The sequence below is a fragment of the Paramormyrops kingsleyae genome, unplaced genomic scaffold (genome assembly GCF_048594095.1).
Source record: "Paramormyrops kingsleyae isolate MSU_618 unplaced genomic scaffold, PKINGS_0.4 ups105, whole genome shotgun sequence".
NCBI classification, from domain to species: Eukaryota; Metazoa; Chordata; class Actinopteri; order Osteoglossiformes; family Mormyridae; genus Paramormyrops; species Paramormyrops kingsleyae.
The window spans coordinates 67,705-88,807 of NW_027326043.1; the positions used below are offsets into that span (position 1 = coordinate 67,705).

General features: G+C 39.9%; 1 protein-coding gene and 1 long non-coding RNA gene across 4 annotated transcripts in view; both read right to left on the reverse strand.

Moving 5' to 3' along the window:
- Nucleotides 1–7,394, reverse strand: part of LOC140577527 (gamma-aminobutyric acid receptor subunit gamma-3) — a 50,558-nt gene extending 43,164 nt beyond the window's left edge. For 2 of the 3 annotated variants that reach the window (XM_072708493.1, XM_072708497.1), the window contains exons 1-2: nucleotides 6,218–6,763; nucleotides 5,388–5,533 (exon numbers count right to left, since the gene is read on the reverse strand). In XM_072708493.1, the coding sequence (XP_072564594.1) occupies nucleotides 5,388–5,533; nucleotides 6,218–6,270 (199 nt within the window). In that variant the 5' untranslated portion in view covers nucleotides 6,271–6,763. Of the gene's footprint in view, nucleotides 1–5,387; nucleotides 5,534–6,217; nucleotides 6,764–7,363 lie in introns of those variants that run through there. The other variant, XM_072708494.1, reaches the window with a different exon arrangement.
- An 843-nt stretch (nucleotides 7,395–8,237) lies between these two features.
- On the reverse strand, nucleotides 8,238–9,213 carry LOC140586950 (uncharacterized). Its single transcript, XR_011988727.1, has 3 exons — nucleotides 9,134–9,213; nucleotides 8,922–9,012; nucleotides 8,238–8,312 (listed from the first exon to the last, which is right to left on the reverse strand). It is a non-coding gene; the product is annotated as an uncharacterized lncRNA (long non-coding RNA).
- Between the last annotated feature and the right edge of the window lie 11,890 nt (nucleotides 9,214–21,103).

Consider the following 21,103-nt stretch of genomic DNA (forward strand, 5'->3'; position numbering starts at 1 on the left):
ACCTCAGCCTCAACCCAGTGTACTGGGCAAATTAAGACTAATACTGGGAGTGTGAGCAGGGAAGGTAATTGTGTGGGACGAGCAGCAAAAGGTCACGGCTTAATCTCATGAGAGAGTCTTCCATGTAACCCTGTATGAGCACGCTCCGCATATCCATCCACAGAAAAGTGTAAAGTGAAACTAAGGCTACCAAAGAAAAATGAATTACAGTATAACAGCAAAATATATCTGCTGCAAAGACTTAAAAACGCTTCCTTCTGGTTTCATGCAAAATTTCCAGGAGGACAGAATGAAAAATGATGTGATTTTCCCATTTCATACTGTGTTTGTGTTACGTAGCATATGTACAATTTGTAAAAATGCCTGATAATCTCCCTCTCCTCTACTGCAGTCCTGTCAGATTTTATTATTCTCAATTCCATTTAGAAAATTAAAAAATGCATCACGGGTTTGGCTTTTAGTGCTTTTTGTGACTGATAAGCGTTTCTTCAGTGTTATTTATGAGAACCCCAGAAGCATCAGACAAAACTAAGATGTTTCAATTTCATTTTCGTCTTAATAGGATTCCGTAAAAAGTGTCTGGATATTTATGCAGCTAATGAGACATTTTGTCATATCCTGATTTTTGACATTTTTACAAAGGACATGGCTTCATCAGCATAAAAAATAAATAATATCAAAGTGCAGCAGGACAGCATGGTGTCTCAACAGGCTGAATCACACCTCCACAGTGGGGAGGGGGTGTGTAGTTTGCTTGAGTGTACTTGGGTGCATAATGTGGAGCCCATTTTTCATGTCCCCACAAAAGATCTGTGACCACAATCAAAAAACGAAAATATTTAGTTTGGTTACTTATGATTAAGGTTAGGGCTGGGTAGGGGTTAAGGTCGTCATGTTGGGATTAGAGTTTTCCCCATAGAAATGAATGGAGAGTCCCCACAAAGATATAACTAAGAAAAAAAAAGCTAAGTGGATGCCGTGCTTTTACTAAACTCAACACACTTTTAAAATTAAGAATAACTTTTATTGATCCCAGGGAGAAATCCTTCTGTGTACAGAAGCAAGTGTGCAGAACACAGATAAACATACATAAAGTGCAAAACAGGGAAAGTGCAAACAAATATACGTGGCACACGCAAACTAAAAAGTGCACAGTGCACAAATGAACTATTCTGGAAAACAGAACTTAGGAACTTTACCTTTAACTCAAACCTTTAGGGTTCTCTTTCAGAAAGAGAACTAACTGTAAACCAATAGAAAATAAAGCAGTGTCACCCCCCCAGCCCCCCCCCCCCAGTACAATAAGTTTCAATGTGGCTGTTTAAGAAACAGGCTATGGGCGAAAGCACAGCCCGTGCGTTCTGAATCCCGCTGTAAATGCAAGCAGATGTCTGCGTTTGTGTGACAGACGTCACCAACATGCCAGGCTCTCACGTTTAGCCTCTGGGGCAGACGTGCCAGTCAGAACAGCAGCTGCTTGGGCATGACTGCACACGGTATGTGTTACGTGGGATCAGAATTAAAATAGCGAGTGTCACATATTAGCAAGCATGTCGTCTGCAGCAAGCTGGACAGGTTATTGGAAAAACGTCGGCTTTAAGTCTGCTGTTCTGAAGGCTTACTGAAGGATTTCCCTGATAGCCTGAAGCTAGGATCCGAGTCACCATGCATAGTACAGTATTTATGGACTGTTCAGAGTGACATCTAAGGCTAACTACCCTCCAGTACATTACAACCGACAGCCTGGCGGCCGGCAGGAGATGGGGGACCGGGACTGTCAATCATTACTTCCAAGTCCCGCTACATACAGACTGAGCTGCTATGTTGGATTCCCACATTATCCAAAGAGGATGACCCACTTTGGAGGATCCCCGTTTCCCACTGGAAAACAGCATCGCCACTGCAGCACTGGAAAGCCCCAAGGTCCACAGGAAACTGTCCATTAAAATTAACAGACAAACAACAATATTGTTAGGTTTTTGGAGTTGTTAGAGTTACGCAATATCGGGCAACAGCAAACAATAAAGACGCTGTAATTCTTTAATGCGGCATGGACAGTGTGGAATGCGGCATGGACACTGATCATTTATCAAAGTATGGTCCACATCATTTTTGGGTGTCCGGTGGCCTTCCACAATGCCTTGACAGATTTGTGGCCCATCGCGACAACTCCCGCTGGTAAAACGAGTTTCTGTATATCAGAACCCCCTTTGCGTGCATAAAAGACACGGTCAGTGCTCCCGTTTAAACCAAGAGCCTGCAGAGACACTACAGATGCCACATATGCTTCCACTGGTGCTGATGGGCCTCGTGAATAGCCAGCGCCCTGCAAGGCCTTCTCAATAGCGCGATGTAACCTTTCCTCAAAGGCTGCCTGTTGGACGTAATTCTGTATCGGTTAGGTTCTTCTGAAACCAAAGGTCACCAGGATATGTTTAAAGCCCTCACTGAGATCTGCCATATGCAAGGGAGAACTGAGAAGTGTTTAAAGCCAACTTTATAGGATTGTTCATCTCAAGCCGGCATGTCCCATCTCACATACAGTACATTTGCAAAACAATACAGCATTATAAATCAATCCTACAAACACAAAATTACATTTCTTGCAATACAAAAGTGTTTTATAGAATATTCTTCACAGCACTATGCAGGTAGTATATAATGGATACATTCATTTTGGAGAGGATAGCAAAACCATATTCTAGACAGACCATAATGATCACATTATCATTTACATATAGTACTCAGATGTAGAGAACACTTTAAATTAACTTTACTGCCTGAAAGCTTGAATTTAAAGGCTGTAAAGTAATTTGCTGTGCTCGCTCATCAGTCAGAACTCTCAATAAATACATTGACTACAATCTGCCTACTTTGTTGGATTATCACCAGAAGAAGCCTGACGGGGTCACCTTAGGAATTACTGTCCTGAGAAACATTACTGAATCCTTATCACTTAAGGAAGATAAGTACTACTTTGCTATTAAGAAGAAGTTAAGAATTAAGTTATTTAAATGGATGCAGTATTATCAATAGATAGTATTCCTCATTTCTATTAGCGTTACCATCAATAGATACAAGTCATTTGCAATGTTGCTTTGATATGTTTTCACAATCTGACACATGACCACTTTGCAGCAAAACGACATGTGAGTATAAAACAGCAGGGTGGAAACTGTCTCCCAACAGACCACCAGGATGTGGTAAAAGCTTCTCCTGTCACCGCTGCAGGATCTCGGTTGACATCTGAGCATATATTGGTTCCTGTCGACTTCTGTCATTTTCTATGAGTTACAACGGAGCCACTTCTGTCACTGGATGCATCTGTACACAATGTAGTACTTTACTGTGTGAATCTTATGGATATGAATAACACATTTGCTTATTTATAAAATGGATGAGACGGAGTAGCTAGGTGATTTTGTGCCATTCATCTGTGACACAGAAAAACTGGATCTCTTCCAGGGCAGAAGAAACAAGATTATCTCACCTTCTAGTATTATATTTATAAATGAAAATGTGGGGCAATCTCAGACTCACAAATATACAATTCATATTGATGCTTTCTGAAATTGAATAATACATTTGTGTAGTGTTGTTTATGCAATCAGGGCCATCACCTTGATAAGTGGTTTTGGGAAATGAGAGCTGTTCCATGCATTCTTTATATGTGAGATAGGTAGTACTTTCATTTGTCTTATTAATAAAAGACCATCCATCCATATTTTACCTGCTTATCTGGGTCAGGATTGCCCGAAGCCCACCCCAGGTAATATAGGACACAAAGCTGGGGTAGACCCTAGACAGAAGGCCAGTCCATTGTAGGGCACCAACAGTCACAGGGACAATAGAGAGACAACAGACAGTGTAACTGCATGTTTCTCAATGCAGAAGGGAAAGCCACACAAAAGCATGCAAACCTCATTCTCACAAAGAGCAGAGGGGGATTCCCAGAGGCACCTATGAGGTGAAGAATACAGTATATTTCTATATAAAATGTAAAAATTATATTTTAATTTGTCCAATAAAATGTTACCATTTGCAGCCCCTCTGCAGTTTCTGGATGTGTTTTTTCCTGCACTCTCATACATGCTTAGTGTGATGATTACTTACACATCATCCTTCAATGGCCAAGGTTTGAGGAAACTAACTAATTTAACTAATTTATGTACCTAAAGCTTTCAGTTGCTGCAGTCGGTTTCTGAGGAAACCTAAATATTATATTTACTTTTATCCAAACTTCAGTTGTATCAAACAATATTTGGGAATTGTAAACAGTATTTGGGGATACCCCATAGGCAAGTCATTCTACTATAAAGAAGAATGGGTATGACTACAGATACAGAACTGCAACAATACAATCTCAAACCAGTTCTATTAATTCCTAAGGCAAATGCCGACAGTTAATCAGCGTCAGTTTTATAAGACTGAATTATTTTGCCATTTCTACAAGTAGGTTGACACAGGAATTCATTAATTTTCTGGCATCCCAAATTACCTTCCTATGACACATACAGACAAAGGTAAGAGCTACGTATGGGATACAAGCACAGGCTCAGCTATGTATGAGGTACAAGCACAGGCTCAGCTACGTATGGGATACAAGCACAGGCTCAGCTATGTATGGGATACAAGCACAGGATCAGCTATGTATGGGATACAAGCACAGGATCAGCTATGTATGGGATACAAGCACAGGCTCAGCTATGTATGGGATACAAGCACAGGCTCAGCTATGTATGGGATACAAGCACAGGCTCAGCTATGTATGGGATACAAGCACAGGCTCAGCTATGTATGGGATACAAGCACAGGATCAGCTATGTATGGGATACAAGCACAGGCTCATCTATGTATGGGATACAAGCACAGGCTCAGCTATGTATCCGTCTGAGCAGTTTTATTTGCTCCAGGCTCCCATTGTGATAAAAACACTCTGCCAACCACATGATTTGCACCCACCATTCGATCACAGACACTAACCCACTTATGTAGCCTACTTCTATGCCCATTTAATCTGAATATCAGTAATAATTTTTCCTGTCTGCAAAATCAATCACATTTAAGTACAACCTTACATCTTTTAAATTAAGTCAACTGTATAGCAATATTTCATACTTAACGCATAGGTTTCAACATAGCATTATATGGTACAGTGCAAAAATAGTTTTATCCGGTCTGCAGTTCGATAATAAAACAGCTACAATTCATCGTGATCTTTTTGTTAGTTTAGGTAACAGAAAAACACCATCCGCTTCTGTGCGCGCATGTGGTCTCGAAACCCCGCTGGAGCATGCGCAGAGCGAGGTCCAGCCGAGTTCTCCCGAATAATACAGACCCCGCTATACAGCACGTTTATTACGGAAAAATGTAACAGAGCTACTTACTCCCGATATCCGGCCGAAGTTTCTTGTCATACTCTTTCAGTAAATTGTTCAATATTTGTGTCGCGTCTCTCTGTTGAGTTTTGGGTGCCAGCATTTGGTTTACTGTAACATCTTCATATTCCTCTTCATATTCGAGGGTCTGGGAACTACAAAACAGAAGTCGTTTAATATTATTTTAGTAGCTGTGTTTGTCATTCAGCAATGATGCACACCTTAGTTTAATGACAGAAAGTAAGAGTACGAGAATGAGACGAGGCAGGCTGCCGACCCAACCCAAGATATATTTTTTTAACATAAACTTTTCCTGTAATCTCTCTCTTCAAAGTACAACAAAATAGAACAACTCACATAATCTACGCCAGAAGCAACATTTGTTAAATTATTTTGCATTTGCTGTACCAACTATGGACTATGAGATAACGTAGTTTTGTGTGGGAAGACCTGTTATATCAATAAGCTTATTAATAAACATCATTGTTGCTGTTGTTTAAACCCTTCCTGATAAGATTTTTGTTGTAAGACTTGGGCAATTGCAAAACGTATTATTGAGAACCAATGGTCTGTATTCAATCTGTGAATGAAGTAACAGATTTATTAATAATTATATTAATTAATTTGTATGGATAAAATGTGAAATAACATGCAGTATTAAAGTTTTAAAAGGAAACAAAACAGATATCGCACTATATATATATATATATATATATATATATATATATATATATAGCCTATATTAATGTTAACTAACGCTGCTGGCACTGTTTGCGAGAAAGCAGTGGTTCGAATAAAATCACAATTTAACACTCAACTGTAACCGCAATATCACTCACCGCGTAGAGCAGATCGACAAAAGTAGGAAATAACCCAGCACTCTGCTTGTCATGTTCGTTATAGCAGGAATCCACAGTTTAGTGTTACACGCAGTGCGAACGTAGTGCTGAGGATCTGCTAAAAATTATTACACGGCAGTCTAAACTACCAACACTTGTTATTGTAAAACAGATGCAAAATATCAAATGCTTCATAATCCACGTGAAAATGCTGCATTCGCGTCTGGCGACGGTGTGGCATTTCGAGCTGCTATACCGAGCATCCTCACACGTATCGCCAATTGTCTAAAATTAAAGACCACCCCCGTTCCTCAAAGTTGGACTTGCCACCCTTGATTGCACGGCCAGATGCACGGACATACTGACGTTTACAGAAGCAGGTAAACCTCTTAACTCTTTCCCCAAATGTTTTCCCTTATCTATCCTGTTATACGTATTCTGGGGTGAAAAAAGTCAGAAAACTGGACGAATTTATTACTCGTATTGCGCCTTTTCTCTCCTGTCGCCCCCATTACATTTCGAGTAGCGACTAAGATCACACCCTTTCAGAAATAAGTAGTAATTATTATGTCCGATATGTTTAGTTTTTCTTGACACATTTGCTATCTAGTCTTTCTCGGTTTTGTCTAGATAGATCCTGCAATATAACTGCCGTAATGTTCTAATGTGGGCAGTTAACACAGTTAACGGATCTCAGTGTCTTGGGAGCTCGTGTAGACGGGGTGTTGGATAAAGAAGTCGCCAATTTTTTTCCATTTAGGTGTTCTTCTGTATGCACTCATGCAATTAATTGTTTCATTCTACATTTATTGGTTTGGAATTTCTGTATTAATTATGCTAATAAACAAATCAATCACTTGTTCACAGAAAATTTCAATACATAAAGCTGAATTCGAAATATTAAAGCATTTATGTCTATGTAATTCATAATAACATAGCTATTAAATACAAACCTTATGCCGAAATAATTATTTCTGCCTGTCTTCCACAGATATAAATTTTGATTAGCCTATGTAGTCTCGCACTAACGCAAGAATGGTTAAGATGGACTGTTAGACATTATAATAGTTTAGAAACTGATCAGTGTTATTGGCAGAAAAGATTGATGAGGAAGCACGTTAAATACAGTATGAAACAGGTTCTTACTTGGTAAACTATCCTCTCGTGATTCATTGGGGTAAAATCAATGGCAACACGACGATCTTCCGTTGACCACTGAGACTTGACTTCGTGATTGAAACTGTTTTAATGTGCACCTGTTTCATATTGATTTCCGCGTCTTCCAGCCCCCCACCGATCCGAAGTTTTCTCCCCAGAATCCCCAGCTGACCGAGCAGGCAAGCATTCGTCAACATCATGGGGGCACGGGAATTAAAAATCACGAATAGTCTGCAGAGAACTCGATTGTTTGCAGGATTGTACGTGAATATGCACAAATGCAAAACGGCAAACGTTTACTGTATAAACCCCCTTTAAGATTCATCTGCGTCCGAATGGGATTCCCTCACCCTTCATGGATAGAAAAAGAAAAAAGGGCAGGAATATAGATTGGGAAAACTCGAGACTTATTTCTTAATTCCCAATAGTTTCCTATTAGAAGAGTTTTCTTAAAACTACTAGAAAAGGTTTAACAAATTCTTATTTACATGTTATTTCTTTTTCCTGAAGATTAAAATGTAGGCTCATGCTTGTTTGTATTGTTTGTTGACAACAAGTCTATCACAGTGTGCGCCATAGAAATAATAGTTACGGTAGTTATTAATTTTTTGTTTGATTTTTTTAAAACCAATTATTGTCTTTCTGGTCAAGCACAAAAGCAATGTATATATTTTGTTTGACTTAAAGGCATTACAGATGAAAGGGTCTGCAATGGTGTATATTGTAGCGACTTCACATAATAGTTTATTGAGCATAATTCACCATACTATCAAGTCTATGTTGTTCATGAAGGCTTGATACCTAATCTGTAATTGGCTATCTGTACCTTAACCCGGGTTGTGATTGACCTATTAGAATCGGTGATCATCTTCACGTGATGGGATGTTTCGGGTAAGATACTGCCTTTTCTCTCTTTTCTGGATGCGCGTTTTTTCTGCTGCAAGTTAATAAAAGAGAGTGACGTGCGTCACTGTTAGTGAGAAATTGCCCAAGTTTTTATTTCCAATTTCTACAATATTCTAAATAAAGCTTTAAAAATAAAACTTTAAAAATCAACATGGAAATCGAATAATATGAGGAATTATAATATATATAAATATATATATATATGACATATCAAACTACAGATTCACAGATTTAGACCTCTAGTTTTGAAAAAACAGAGGTAAATTACTTTTATTGTATATTTCTTGCTGTCATGAAGGATGCTAATATATATATATATATATATATATATATATATATATATATATATATATATATATATCTGAGAATAGGTCAACTATATTACCATATTTGGTAATAATGCAGCTAATCTTGAAGGTATTGTCCTGAAAATGGGCTCGTCTGTGATATCACGCTAAAGTGACAGACGTTTTACATTTATTCCAGGTTTCAGAGTGGCGACATCCTGTTAATTTTCTCAGAATCATCTGCTGAATATGCACAGTATGACGAGCTGTATGAGACCACTAATGGAATTCAGCCTTTCATATCATATCAACTGTTGTTATTGTGTGACTGAATGAAGAGACGACCAGTCCACCTGTGCTGGCAGGACCTTCGTGGGTTAATGCTTTTCTGCTCCTGGTGAAGTACGTGAAATCAATGCAGAGAAGACTAACACCCAGCCAGGGCTGAAAAAGTAACCAACCACAAATACTCTCGTTACTCTAACAGAGTAGGGTTTCTTTCTTTCAGAATTTGTGCGTGATTATCTGCTGTGATGTGACCGTCCACTGGGAATCTGCCTCATACCAGCAGGGGCAACCAGGACCACGAAAGCTGATGGTAACTGTGATGTCCACACAGTGCCAACAGGATGCAGATGGTGGCTGCTAATTGCTCCAACCAGGGTGCCGGGACTGATTTAAACCCTGTGTTGGGGAGAAGGTCAGGGAAGAGGAGAACAAAAGTATAAATTAGTTGTTTACACTTTATCTGAGCCTGCAAAGAGACAGCATGGAGAATCACTGGCCTAAATGGAGTGCTATCTCCCAGCTGACCCATCTGAAGAACCCATCCTGGCCCGTCTGATGGAAGAGGTTCTTCCCCCTGATTGGCTGACCACAGCTCCTTGGTCATCCCTTGTTCCTTAAATAGACCCCCAGGGACCAATCTCATTCCCCCTTGCCTACCACAACTGCATTCTAATGGTTTTCCAGTGGAAAAATGAATCAGGCGTTGTATGATGCATGTTTCTGACAGAGGCCCAAAGCCAACAAAATACTGCTAATTCTGTCAATCAAAAGTCACCAATTATATTGAAAGTGCCGTATGCGGAGTCATAAAAGAATTTGGACAGATAAGATGTTGACAAGTAATCAAGACTGTGTACTTGAGGAGAGTTGTAGCTAGCAGTAAATATGCTGGTCGTGGTGACAGCTTCATGCTTTCAGAGGGCAAACCTCAGCTGCTGGCATCTTGAAATCTGTTCTTCACTCAGTAAAGAGGGTTTCAACTTTAGTTTAGCATTGAAAATTAAGACTGGGGCTGGAAAAATGGAGGTGGGTGACTGGGACATTGGACAGAATTATTCCAGCCCTGATGGCAGCTAGAGAGAGAGTTTTCATAGCTGTTACTGATGCAGGTGATTTTGGGGCTGAGGGGAAGACAAGGTGTCTGTGAACATCATATGATTTTATTCCTGTCTTAGAGTGTGAGGCAACTCTAATCAGTGGCCCGATGTAACTCCCCATCCTAAATGTTAGCAAATGAAGAAATTATGTGGTACTACAGGAGTGATTATCATTGGTGCTGCATCTCTGTCCTGTGAATGTAACGCAGAATCCTTGGAAACCAGCGTCCCCCATGCGGAGCCCACAGGGATCGCAGACACGAGACAGAAACTGCAGTGCGAAGCACCAGCCAGGGCCAGTGAGCCAAAAAGTTGGAGGTTAAGGCAGGTACACATTCAGACAGGGGACAGCTGGGACAAACATGATCAGGCTGGGAATCGGAAGCATCTCACTCACCAAAACACCCACGTAGACTGTCAGGGTTCAAGAATAACACTTAACACCTATGCATGTGACAGTTCCTCACACTAAGACACTGGTCAAACCAGCTATATAGCTGGGATAATCACGTGCCACTGTAAGTCCGCAAAGGAGAGCGAGTGTCATAAACTGGAGACCACAGGATGGACTAAACCTGTTGGTGACATCAGCACCTCTTCCAGTAGCCACCCAGATTTCCTAGTTGGTCTCCCACCCAAGTACTGGTCAGGCCCAAACTGGCTTAGCTTCAGATGAATCACCTAGTCTGAACTGCAGGCAGGTCTGTGTCTCTGGTATGTCTGCCTGTGTTTCACACTCAAGCTGTCAAAACCAGTTTAATAACCAGGGATTGACATAACTGGTACGCAATCACCTTTAAAAGCGATACAGTACGTGCGGCAATCGATTGTTGTAACAGCGTGAATGCGTACTGTATGTATTTTATGTGCATTTATGCCAATATGACAAGAAATTATTGTGCATTTTAACCTCTATATGCTAATTCGTACTTCATTTGTGGTATAGAGGTTAAAATGCACTATAATTTTGGCACAAATGCACATAAAATACATACAGTACGCATTCACGCTGTTACAACAATCGATTGCCGCACGTATCGTTTTTAAAGGTGATTGCGTACTTGCGTACCAGTTAAGTCAATCTCTGTTAATAACATACTTATCAAATTAAGGGAAAACAATCTTTAAAAAACAATATTTAAATGATCGTCTTAAAAATTATTCAAGTTGAATTGTAATAAGGGATGATAATGGAGATCCTGTGATTTAAATCAAGTTTTCAGGGATTGTGTATAAATTCATTATGAAACCCATAAGAAGCAGAAGGTCTTTCTCCATTTTGATGCCTTGCAGTCCAACACTTTGCATTTAACATTGTGGCAGCTACAATGGGAATGGAAGTTCAGAGGCTGAAGACCAACATTTCCAGCTAGTCCTCCATTTCTGTAAAAAACAGATCACTTGGTTCTCCACTGTTTCACAACAGGCCAAATATCTCCCAGAAAGAACTAATCTGATACACCAAGAGTCCTAATTTACTTCTCACAAAAATATTCTGGTGCTGCTCTGACTGTTAATTATGTTTGGTTTCTGAAATCTAATTGACAGCTTAAAATTAGAATACATAATAGACCCACTGCAGTTGAATACAAATTTCAAATGGAAATGGTGACAGCATCAGTTCAAAAAAAGGTCTGTTGCTCTGCAAGGAAGACTTGATGTGTAATTATTTCCAGACTTACAAGAATGTCAGTTTTTTTTCTTCTTTTTTTACTACGAAACCAGCCAAAATACACCAGACCAGTCCAGCTGAGACAGTTTCCAGAAGGAAGAGCACACAAGGATTAAGTCTGAATTAGATTATGTTCTTTGCTCTTATGGACCAGGGAAAAAGAGCTTAGGCTTCTTTATCACAGCTAAAAAGACACTGTATCTAATAGTAAACCATTCAGATCTTTACCGAATAATTGTTAAAAATCATCTGATTTCAAGCTTACAGCATATATGGCATTATTGCAACGCAAAGCAAACTCCACGTCAGTGTAACTACACAATTGTATTTAAGTGCAGGATGGCAGTTAGGGTGTGTTTCCAGCTCTGGTAGCCAAGTCCAGAGGACAGAGGCTGTAACGTAATGAAAGGTTGTGGCAGTAGCTGAACACCCGGATGAGCCATGATCTCCATGCTAACATGCTAAAAGTAACCCTAACGCTAATAGCAACATTAACCCTAACCCCAGCAATAACGTTAACAGCATCCCTAAACGTATTAGCAACTCTATCCTGAATAGCGACCCTAACCCTAGTCTTAGCCCAAACTCTAAAGGTAACAGCGACCTCAGCTCTAACCCTAAAGCAGCCCTCACCCTGCAATGGCAACAGAACATGCTGGTATAAGCAGAGAGAAATTCCCATGCATTTTGTCTTGCACAGGAACACAGGTTCCACAATGTATTCAGAAAGAACAATTCATGTGGAATATTGCATCTATGTTAGAAATAGTTTTTGTGCCACTCAAGTCTGTTAAATGTCAAATAAAACTGGAGTAATCTACTTGCACATTGATTAGTTGAGCATTTTGCACCACGGCATCTCTCTCTATTGTGGTCTGTGTCATCTTTTTCAAATAAATTCATAATTAGCATATGTATAGTCATTAATATTTCCAATTTTAATGGTAAAAAGCACAAAGCTTTACACTTTTGCACCCTTTTTTACAGTAAACATTTCTCCAATAGTATGTTGGAGTAACAGTTCTTTTTGTTAGGATTAAGTGTACATGTGTGAGTGAATGGTGTGTGAGTGAATGGGGTGTGAGTGAATGACGTGTGCGTGAATGGTGTGTGTGTGAATGGTGTGTCAGTGTGAATGGTGTGTGAGTGTGAATGGTGTGTGAGTGAATGGTGTGTGTGTGAATGGTGTGTCTGTGTGAATGGTGTGTGAGAGTGAATGCTGTGTGAGTGAATGGTGTGTGTGTGAATGGTGTGTGAGTGAATGGTGTGTGAGTGTGAATGGTGTGTGAGTGAATGGTGTGTGAGTGTGAATGGTGTGTGAGTGAATGGTGTGTTAGTGTGAATGGTGTGTCAGTGAATGGTGTGTCAGTGAATGGTGTGTCAGTGTGAATGGTGTGTCAGTGAATGGTGTGAGTGTGCCCTGTGATGCTTTGGTGCCCCATCCTGTGTTGTTCCCTGCCTTGCACCCATAGCCTCCATGATAGGCTCCGGATGCCCTGCGACCCCCAGCAAGATAAGCGGTTTCAGAAAATGGATGGATGGATGTATGTAATGTCAGGTTTACCCCCCAGAACATCTAGAGAAAACTGATACAAACACAAGTTGGATATCAAACCCACAACCTCAAATGTAAAAGGCATTTCTACCCATAGAGTCACCCAGTTTCAAGTATTAAAAACTATAAATAAATGTCATTAGCAACAAGCAAAACGCATACTAACTGAGTGGTTCCCTACAGACACCTTCCCATCTACCGATACACGGAGCCCCAATCACACTAGAAACCAAACAGTAGGCATCTCCTACACAGCAGGTGATAACAATGTTTACACAAATAATCAAGGCGAAGGTACCAAAGGGAATCGGAGAGACTGTAACCAAAAGGACAAATTACCAATACTGAGCAATCAATAACTGAAGCAAAAGTACCGAAGGGAGCAAACAAAGAGCGAAATATAGAAACACAATCCAAAATCAATAGAGGTACTTTAATAATGTCCATGGGGAAATCTGGTAGCTTTTGCATATTCCGTCTCTCTCCAAGAATGGCCGAGACACATGCATTTACTAATGAGAGTAATTTTGAGTTAGAGCACAAGGCAAGTGAGCATTCAACACCCCCCAGAGCAGCTGGACCTAAGGGTTTTGCTCAAGGGCCCAAAAAAGTTATATGATTCCCTTGCAAGCTACGGGTTTCAAACCAATGGCCATCGAAACACCAATAGAGATCCCTAACCTGCTACAGGTCACCATGATGGTTATTTACACCACCAAAGCACTTGTCTTAAATAGTACAATGATATTATTCTTGAGAATATTATTGCATTAACCTCTCATTAATTAGTGGTCTACATTATAGAAATTTTAAACATAGATACTAAAACCATAAGCAATTAGCTACAACAATAACCAGCACAATAGCCGAATGCAATGGCAAACAGCAGTGAATTCCTGATGACCATTTATTTACTTATTATGGTCTATATAATATGTTAGAAAAGCATCAGTAAGCAGAAGTGCCTCCACATTCAGCTTTCGGCCATCAGCACAGCTGCTGTGAGCGTCTGTTGGGGAAAGGCAGCAGAGCGCTGAGCATTTCACGCGAAGATTTCAGAAATTCCCCAGATTGCCGCGAGGGACCTGGTGACATAGCTTTTCACAATTACCGTCGATGGACACGCGGGATTTAAAGGGATCCCCTGAACCAGCTGGGAATTACTAGTAAGGCAAAAAAACGAAAACGTGGTCCTTTGGCTTAACTGTGCCACAAACATAAAGGATTTTCTCATCCCAATGGAAGAATGCAACAGCACAACAGACAGATATAAAGTTTATTAGCTATAACCAGGGAGCTGCCTATTGAAAATGCTGTAATAATCCTGAAACGAACTGGGAAGCCAAGCATGAGATGCTATACAGGGCCAAGAGCAGGTGCTGCAGACGGAAACAGGCTGCTGTGAATCAGTAAGAGAGTATTGATCACAGGCTATTCATTAGGCACTATTTCACAAGTTGTTGAGTGCAGAGGGTACTTTGTAATGAGTTCCACAAAAGAAGTCTTTGGGGGCTACATCTAAGCTGGAACACACTTAACTATTTTCGACAACCTCCAGAATTAAACCTTCATCATCCATTCCTCTTAGGATGAAGGCTCTATTCATGCGACAGTTGTTTGCGTAGGCATTTCATGTTGTTTGATATCTCACCCCTTAATATTATAGGTAACTGACAATAATGCAAGCAGATTTGATTATTTTTTTCTTTAACAAAACTATGACTAGAAAAACCTCAATATCTTCTGTCCCTGTGGTTCTATGAAGGTCAGTCATTTGCTCGATGATGATTGTATGGGAATGATGTGTGGGAAATGCACTGGTAAGAAAAGCTTTCCTGATAAGATAAAATATTAACTTCCTGTACGGTGTGCAGATCTGCCAAGGTGTTCTGCCAGTTTGCTGGCTAAATTCTGCTGGAGAATTGGATTTTGGGGCTTATCCAAATATTTCCAATTTCTGAAGATTTTTTCAGCCAAAAACATGACTGAAGACAAAAAATATACTATAACTTCTCCTCATAGCCGTTACAGAGAAATGTGCAAAAATGGCAAAACTTTAGTTTTTCTTAGGGCGAAACTTAAACATGGATGCGGGAGAAAACAAAGTGCTTGTAGGCGTGAGGGAGAATCAGTTCAAATGCGAGAGATTTGGCAGGTCTGAGTCTGCCCTATTACTACCACAGATCAAAGGGTAATGCATTCTGACAAAACACAGGATCCAGTGATGATGTTTTTTCAAACTCTTTGAAACAAAAAAACATCTGTCAGTTACCCTCAAACCTCCAGACCTATAGATCTCATGGCAGACATTTGGAGTATTGAGTTATAGTGTCCAGGATGAAGGTTTTTTTGTACAGTTGCCAGATTGGTTGCTGGCTAAAGACCCCCCACAGCCCTACAAGGGGGGTCGATTACCAGCTTCCACAGTTTGACATGTAGCTTCCTTTTAATCTGTGCTTTTTCTTTCTAAGTGGTTTATTTAAGCAACACACAGCGTAACCACACATGTTTGGGGATGTTGCAGAGCTTACAGAATAGAGAAAGAAACTAAAATAGGGTTAAAATAATGTCACGGAAAATCTCAATAGGTGTAAAATTAGACCTCAGAATTCAACGTCTCATAATCAAAGAGCTGACATGCTATGATTTAGATTTTTAAAGTCTGGGACCCTTGAGTTTATTACAAATATTTATATTATACATTGTTTACATCCATGGGGATCAAGTAAATCAAGCATTAGTAAATGTATTACTGTACTTAACTTATTAGGAAATGAGCTTAAAGAGATATTTGTGCAATTAACAATGTTAGAGTCTAATCACAGTTACACTAATTACATTCCGTAATGTATTCATCAGTTCCAATCCAAATCAGGAAATGGAGCTGGAGTTGTAATTGAAAAAAAAAAACTATGGGGAACAGAATTAGAATTGAATTCTAATTTCAGGGAGATTTAATTTCCAGCTCTAGTTCCATTTCATGATTTGGATTGGAATTGAGGAGTGCATTGAATGGACCCAATCCTGGTAATCACGCTTAGTTTAAGAATAGCCACTGATAAATCAATTTAGAATTTGAATGACTTTAAATAGTTTAGTATACCTGCAAGCCTGAGCAAATAATAGCAAAATCATTATCATTGTACGGTAGCCTGTCTGCTGCAGGAATTACTTTTTGACAAATTCTGCCCCCCCCCACCCCCCCCCCACACGATACATTTCACCGACTGGCTACTGATACATGTTGGTGGACTGTTACAAAAAACAAAATGATGAAATTTATTTTTTTGCCATATTCAGAAAGTCATCTCCTCCCAATTCTTTGGTCCCACATAGTTTGAGAACCACTGACCTGTACCTTGTTCTTTTGTAACTTGCTGAATGATTTCTGGATACTCTGGATTTCTGGATGTACTCTGTTCAGAGATTAAGTGTCTTCTGCAGCCACCATTTCCATTTTTTTATCCTCCAGGCAATCCCTGGAATAACTGGGTGTTAAGGGCCTTGCCCAAGGGCCTAACGATGAAAACATTCCACGCGCCCAGTAATCTGAATCGGTGACCTTCAAATCACAGGCGCATTTACCTAACCTTCTGAGCCACACACTGCTCACGCGTTAGTCTATCTGCAGATCTTTGCATGTTTTCTGAAAATCATTCAAGGCTAAGATAATGAAGGTAACGCATCCCCAGGGATGTCCTACGTGCCTTTTGAGAAGAGGAAACCCTGCGGCGTGCTGAACTACAAAAAACGAAGACAGCAACTGCACATAAATGCAACAGTTGCGGAACCACTGAGCATCAGACAGGTTTACGTTAATGATGCAGAACCCACAAAAAGTAGAAGTGCCTCTGTAAATTCTTTCCAAGAAACCAGGACTAGGATAATAGCCTTAAAATGCTAACAAGTCATGGTGGCCATCATATGAACAGCCTTTGTAAATATGCCTTACACAGTATTGTATGCTATATTAGCCATAGAATAACATTTCGTATCACAGGGCAGATAGACAGGATTATCATGCACTATTAAGTACCAACTGGTTTAATGTACTTTCCATTAGTTACTTAGTTGATTCCCATAGGATTACAGGCTTATAGAGCATTACGATCCCACCCTCTGTGAGTTTCAAAGTCTCATTTTCCGCATTACTACATTATAATAGAAAGCTATTAAGCATATTTTTATTAACTTTGTGAAGTAAGTGATGACGTCTGAGACCCGAATTGTAAAGACCACGTTCTCTTTGTTTAAAAACCATTAAATGATTTCATGTCTGCCCACACATCATTCAGTGTGGTGTCAAAAAATATTGGATGGAACGGGGGAGGATGTTTTAAAATAAGACTTGCTAGTGGTTTGTTCACAGCAAACTTATTGCTTTATTTAACATTTTGTTTTTGAACAGAAAAAAGTGACACGGAGAACATGCCAGGATTTCACAGACCTGAAGCTCTAGCATTCGATGGAAATATCGACAATAACCAGCGCTTGCCTAAAGAAGAACATGATTTATTCATGGCAGTTGCACAGTCAAAGATGCTCACACTTGGGCATTTATTCTCCTTGACTTTGCTGGCTCCGAAGCCATAGAACAAGGGCAATCTTTCATGCATGCACGGCTGTAATGTACAGGAGAAAGGGAACACAGATGCTTCGTTACTGAGAGAAGATCTGGAAGCCCATTAACATAAATTCCCCATATTGTGCAACACTACAACAAATATAACTATAGAACTGCATAAATTCAATACATGAGGACAAAAGTGCATCTTGTCTTTTTAAGAACGTACTCGTACAACATACGCCTGGCACAATATAATCGAGGCAGAAATAGAGAAAGAACTCCTGAGAGTTGTGTTTGCTTAAACTACAGGAAATCAATTAAAATTGACCACCAAAAAGCCCACACATGCACAGCTTCAGATAAGGTACAATGTATGATGTTAAGCTTACAGAAATACAACTTCAGGCTTTCTCAGATGGGAGGGAAGCATGTGTACTTTACTGACACTCGGTCGCTCGCCCACAGGAAAAGCAGAGAGCAGCACAGTGATGACACTGATCACTTTGAGGCCATGTCAGTAAAGCATACTTCCTCATCAAGACCGGCTGAGTTAACAGAACACACATCCTAGTCCCTGACTCTATAACAACTCTGCAGAACTATCACTCATGGTTTGCCAAACAAAGCCACCATCAGACATCTGTCAGTATTTTCCATATATAGATAAACTCACAGTGGTCGTCATAGAAGGCCCAAAATGGCAAGCCCTGTTCTGCTGCTCAAAGAGGACATTGGAATTCTCCTCAGAGGGCACCCTAGATTGTAATCTAAAAAATGTAATGAAAGAAATGTTTATGACCTTTAGTGACCAAAAACATTGGAAGACAGACTGGCTGGTTTCTGCTTTAAACAGAATGAAGCCACAGCACCACTATGGTGCCTTAGTCAACTGTAGCAACAGACACCTTTCATTAGAATGGTCAACACTGCCTCCTACTGGTTGACTTCTATTCAGGTTGGTGCCCGACTTTAAATCAGGCATGGAAGCTCAAAACATAAAATAAATTTTTCAGTATAGGATAGTCTGTATAAATTTGTCTCAGATTATGGAACTCAATTTACACGTCAGCATTTGAAATTCTCGATCACCCTAACACATCTAATAAAACTGCCGGCACATACATCCAGAAGTCACACTAAGGTTACGATATAACGCAGTCATGAATCCTATTCTCAAAAGTTAAGTTACAACAAGGCCAGCAAGTCTCTTCAAGCACTGTGGCTAGGAAATATACCTCTTACAGCTACAAAATGACTGTCATTACATTAGTTACTCACTGTTTCTAAACTTCATAGGACTGACATTTGTGTCCAGAAGAAATATCCAGTTCCATGGGTTACTAAGCTTCAATGGTTAACCTGAAAAAGCTACTATCACCACCACCGATATCACAATGAAGTAGTCTATAATTTATTAGTAGTTTCTTAACATCAGTGTGCTTTTCTGTGTGTCCTGCAATTGATTTGCATCCCATCCTACTGTAGGTGTCCCCCTGCCTTCTGCCATATATGACCTAGGAAAGGCTCTACACTCCCATAACCCTCTGCTGGGTAAGCAGCTGGATTGATACATGAATAGATTTGTTCATCTTTGAACAACAGCAGTGCTGTATTACTGGCTGCTGAAATAGGGACAAATCTAAAGTAAACCTAGAAATACAGGTCTTTCTCAGTCTCAGTTTATTTTTGAGGAATATGGGCTTTGTACATATTCAACGTTGTAATTGTCATTAAATACAGCTCTGGAAAAAATTAAGAGACCACAACAAAATTCCAGTTTCACTCATCTCTCAGTTTATGGATTTGCTTCTGTGTAAAATATAAATTTTTTTTTTGCAAACGCCAGCCTGGCTCTTCCCTGCTTCTCACTGATGAAGGGCTTCTTCATTGTTTTTTGGGTCTTCAGTCCTGCTTCTAGAAGTCTGTTTTGAATTTTACCAGCAGTGCACTTCACACAACTTAACGTTTCCTATTCTTTTTGAAGGTAACTTGAACTCATCCACCAATTTATGCGGCACTGCCAGATACATTGATGGTCATCTCTAGCATTACAAAGTTGCTTCTGCTCCCTAACCTGACTGGTTTTTGGTCATTCCCAGTGTCTCCTGCTTCATCTTGTGTTCTGCTGTCTCAGAAACCTTGAGCCTGGAAGCTGCCTGCCTTGCAGTATAGCCTTCTGCCAGCAGAACCAGGATTAAACCAGGATTTATAAATGCAGACATTTAAGAAATATTGCGTGGTCTCTTTTTTTCTAGAGCTGTATACAGTACATGCATAAAAAGGAACAGAAAGGGGATCCAAATACTAATGTGATTTTACTGCCATCTTGTGGACAAAATCTATTATTGACTTACACTATGTGTGGAAAGTACAGTCAAACCTCAGATTGCATGTAACTTGGTTTGCGAGTGTTTTGCAAGACGAGCAAAATTTTAAAATAAATTTTAACTTGATAAACAGGTCTTACAATACGCTTTGTCTGCCGAGCATCACGTAATCACAACTGAGCCAATGGTTAATGGTTTAATGTGGTTAATTTAATGTGATACACATGCAGTGTGATACACAAATCACACTTGCAGACATAAATCTGAATTTTCGTAGATATATTTTAGTACATGGCCCTCTCCTCAATAAGCAGTGGGAAGATGGAAAATTTTAACAATGCATATTATAATGAGTATTGACGCTCCTCTACTTACGAAGTTTCATACATACGAACGAAGAGGACTGCAAGTCCAAATTGTGTTCATTGGGCTCCTGTTTCCTGTCCGCAACATTTTTTTTTTCTGCACACCAATTCCTTTTGTACAAATGATGTTCAATAATGACTTACGAATATTTCAGGTTACGAACGGCCATTTGGAACGTAACCCATTCGTAAGAAGAGGAGCGTCTGTATTTCATTTATGCAATTATCTCCTGCTCACATTCCACCTGCTCATGCAGTACAGGGTTGCAGAGACAGGACTGCAGAGACAGGATTGCACAGGGCCTGGAACCTACTGCAGGCGGCCTAAGGGGGTCCTTACCTTAGTCCATGAGGATCGTACTCGAGCACGTTTGTTGTCTGTGTTCCGTATCTGGGCACGGTCAGCGATCACCTTGGATGCGTACCGTGCCTGAGTCCGACTAACCGTATTCTGGCCCACATCATCAAGCGGAAAAATGTCTCATATAACTTTAAACTGAAACCATGATATTTCAGTTAATTTGAAAATTAAACAGCATAAAATAAGTGATAAGGTGTTTTGTCTTTATACATCCAGTCATTCTTCCAGTCACTGTCCAACCATTAATGCATTACACTATTGCGGCCTGCACTGGGCACAAGGAGGGGAAATGTTTTATATGCA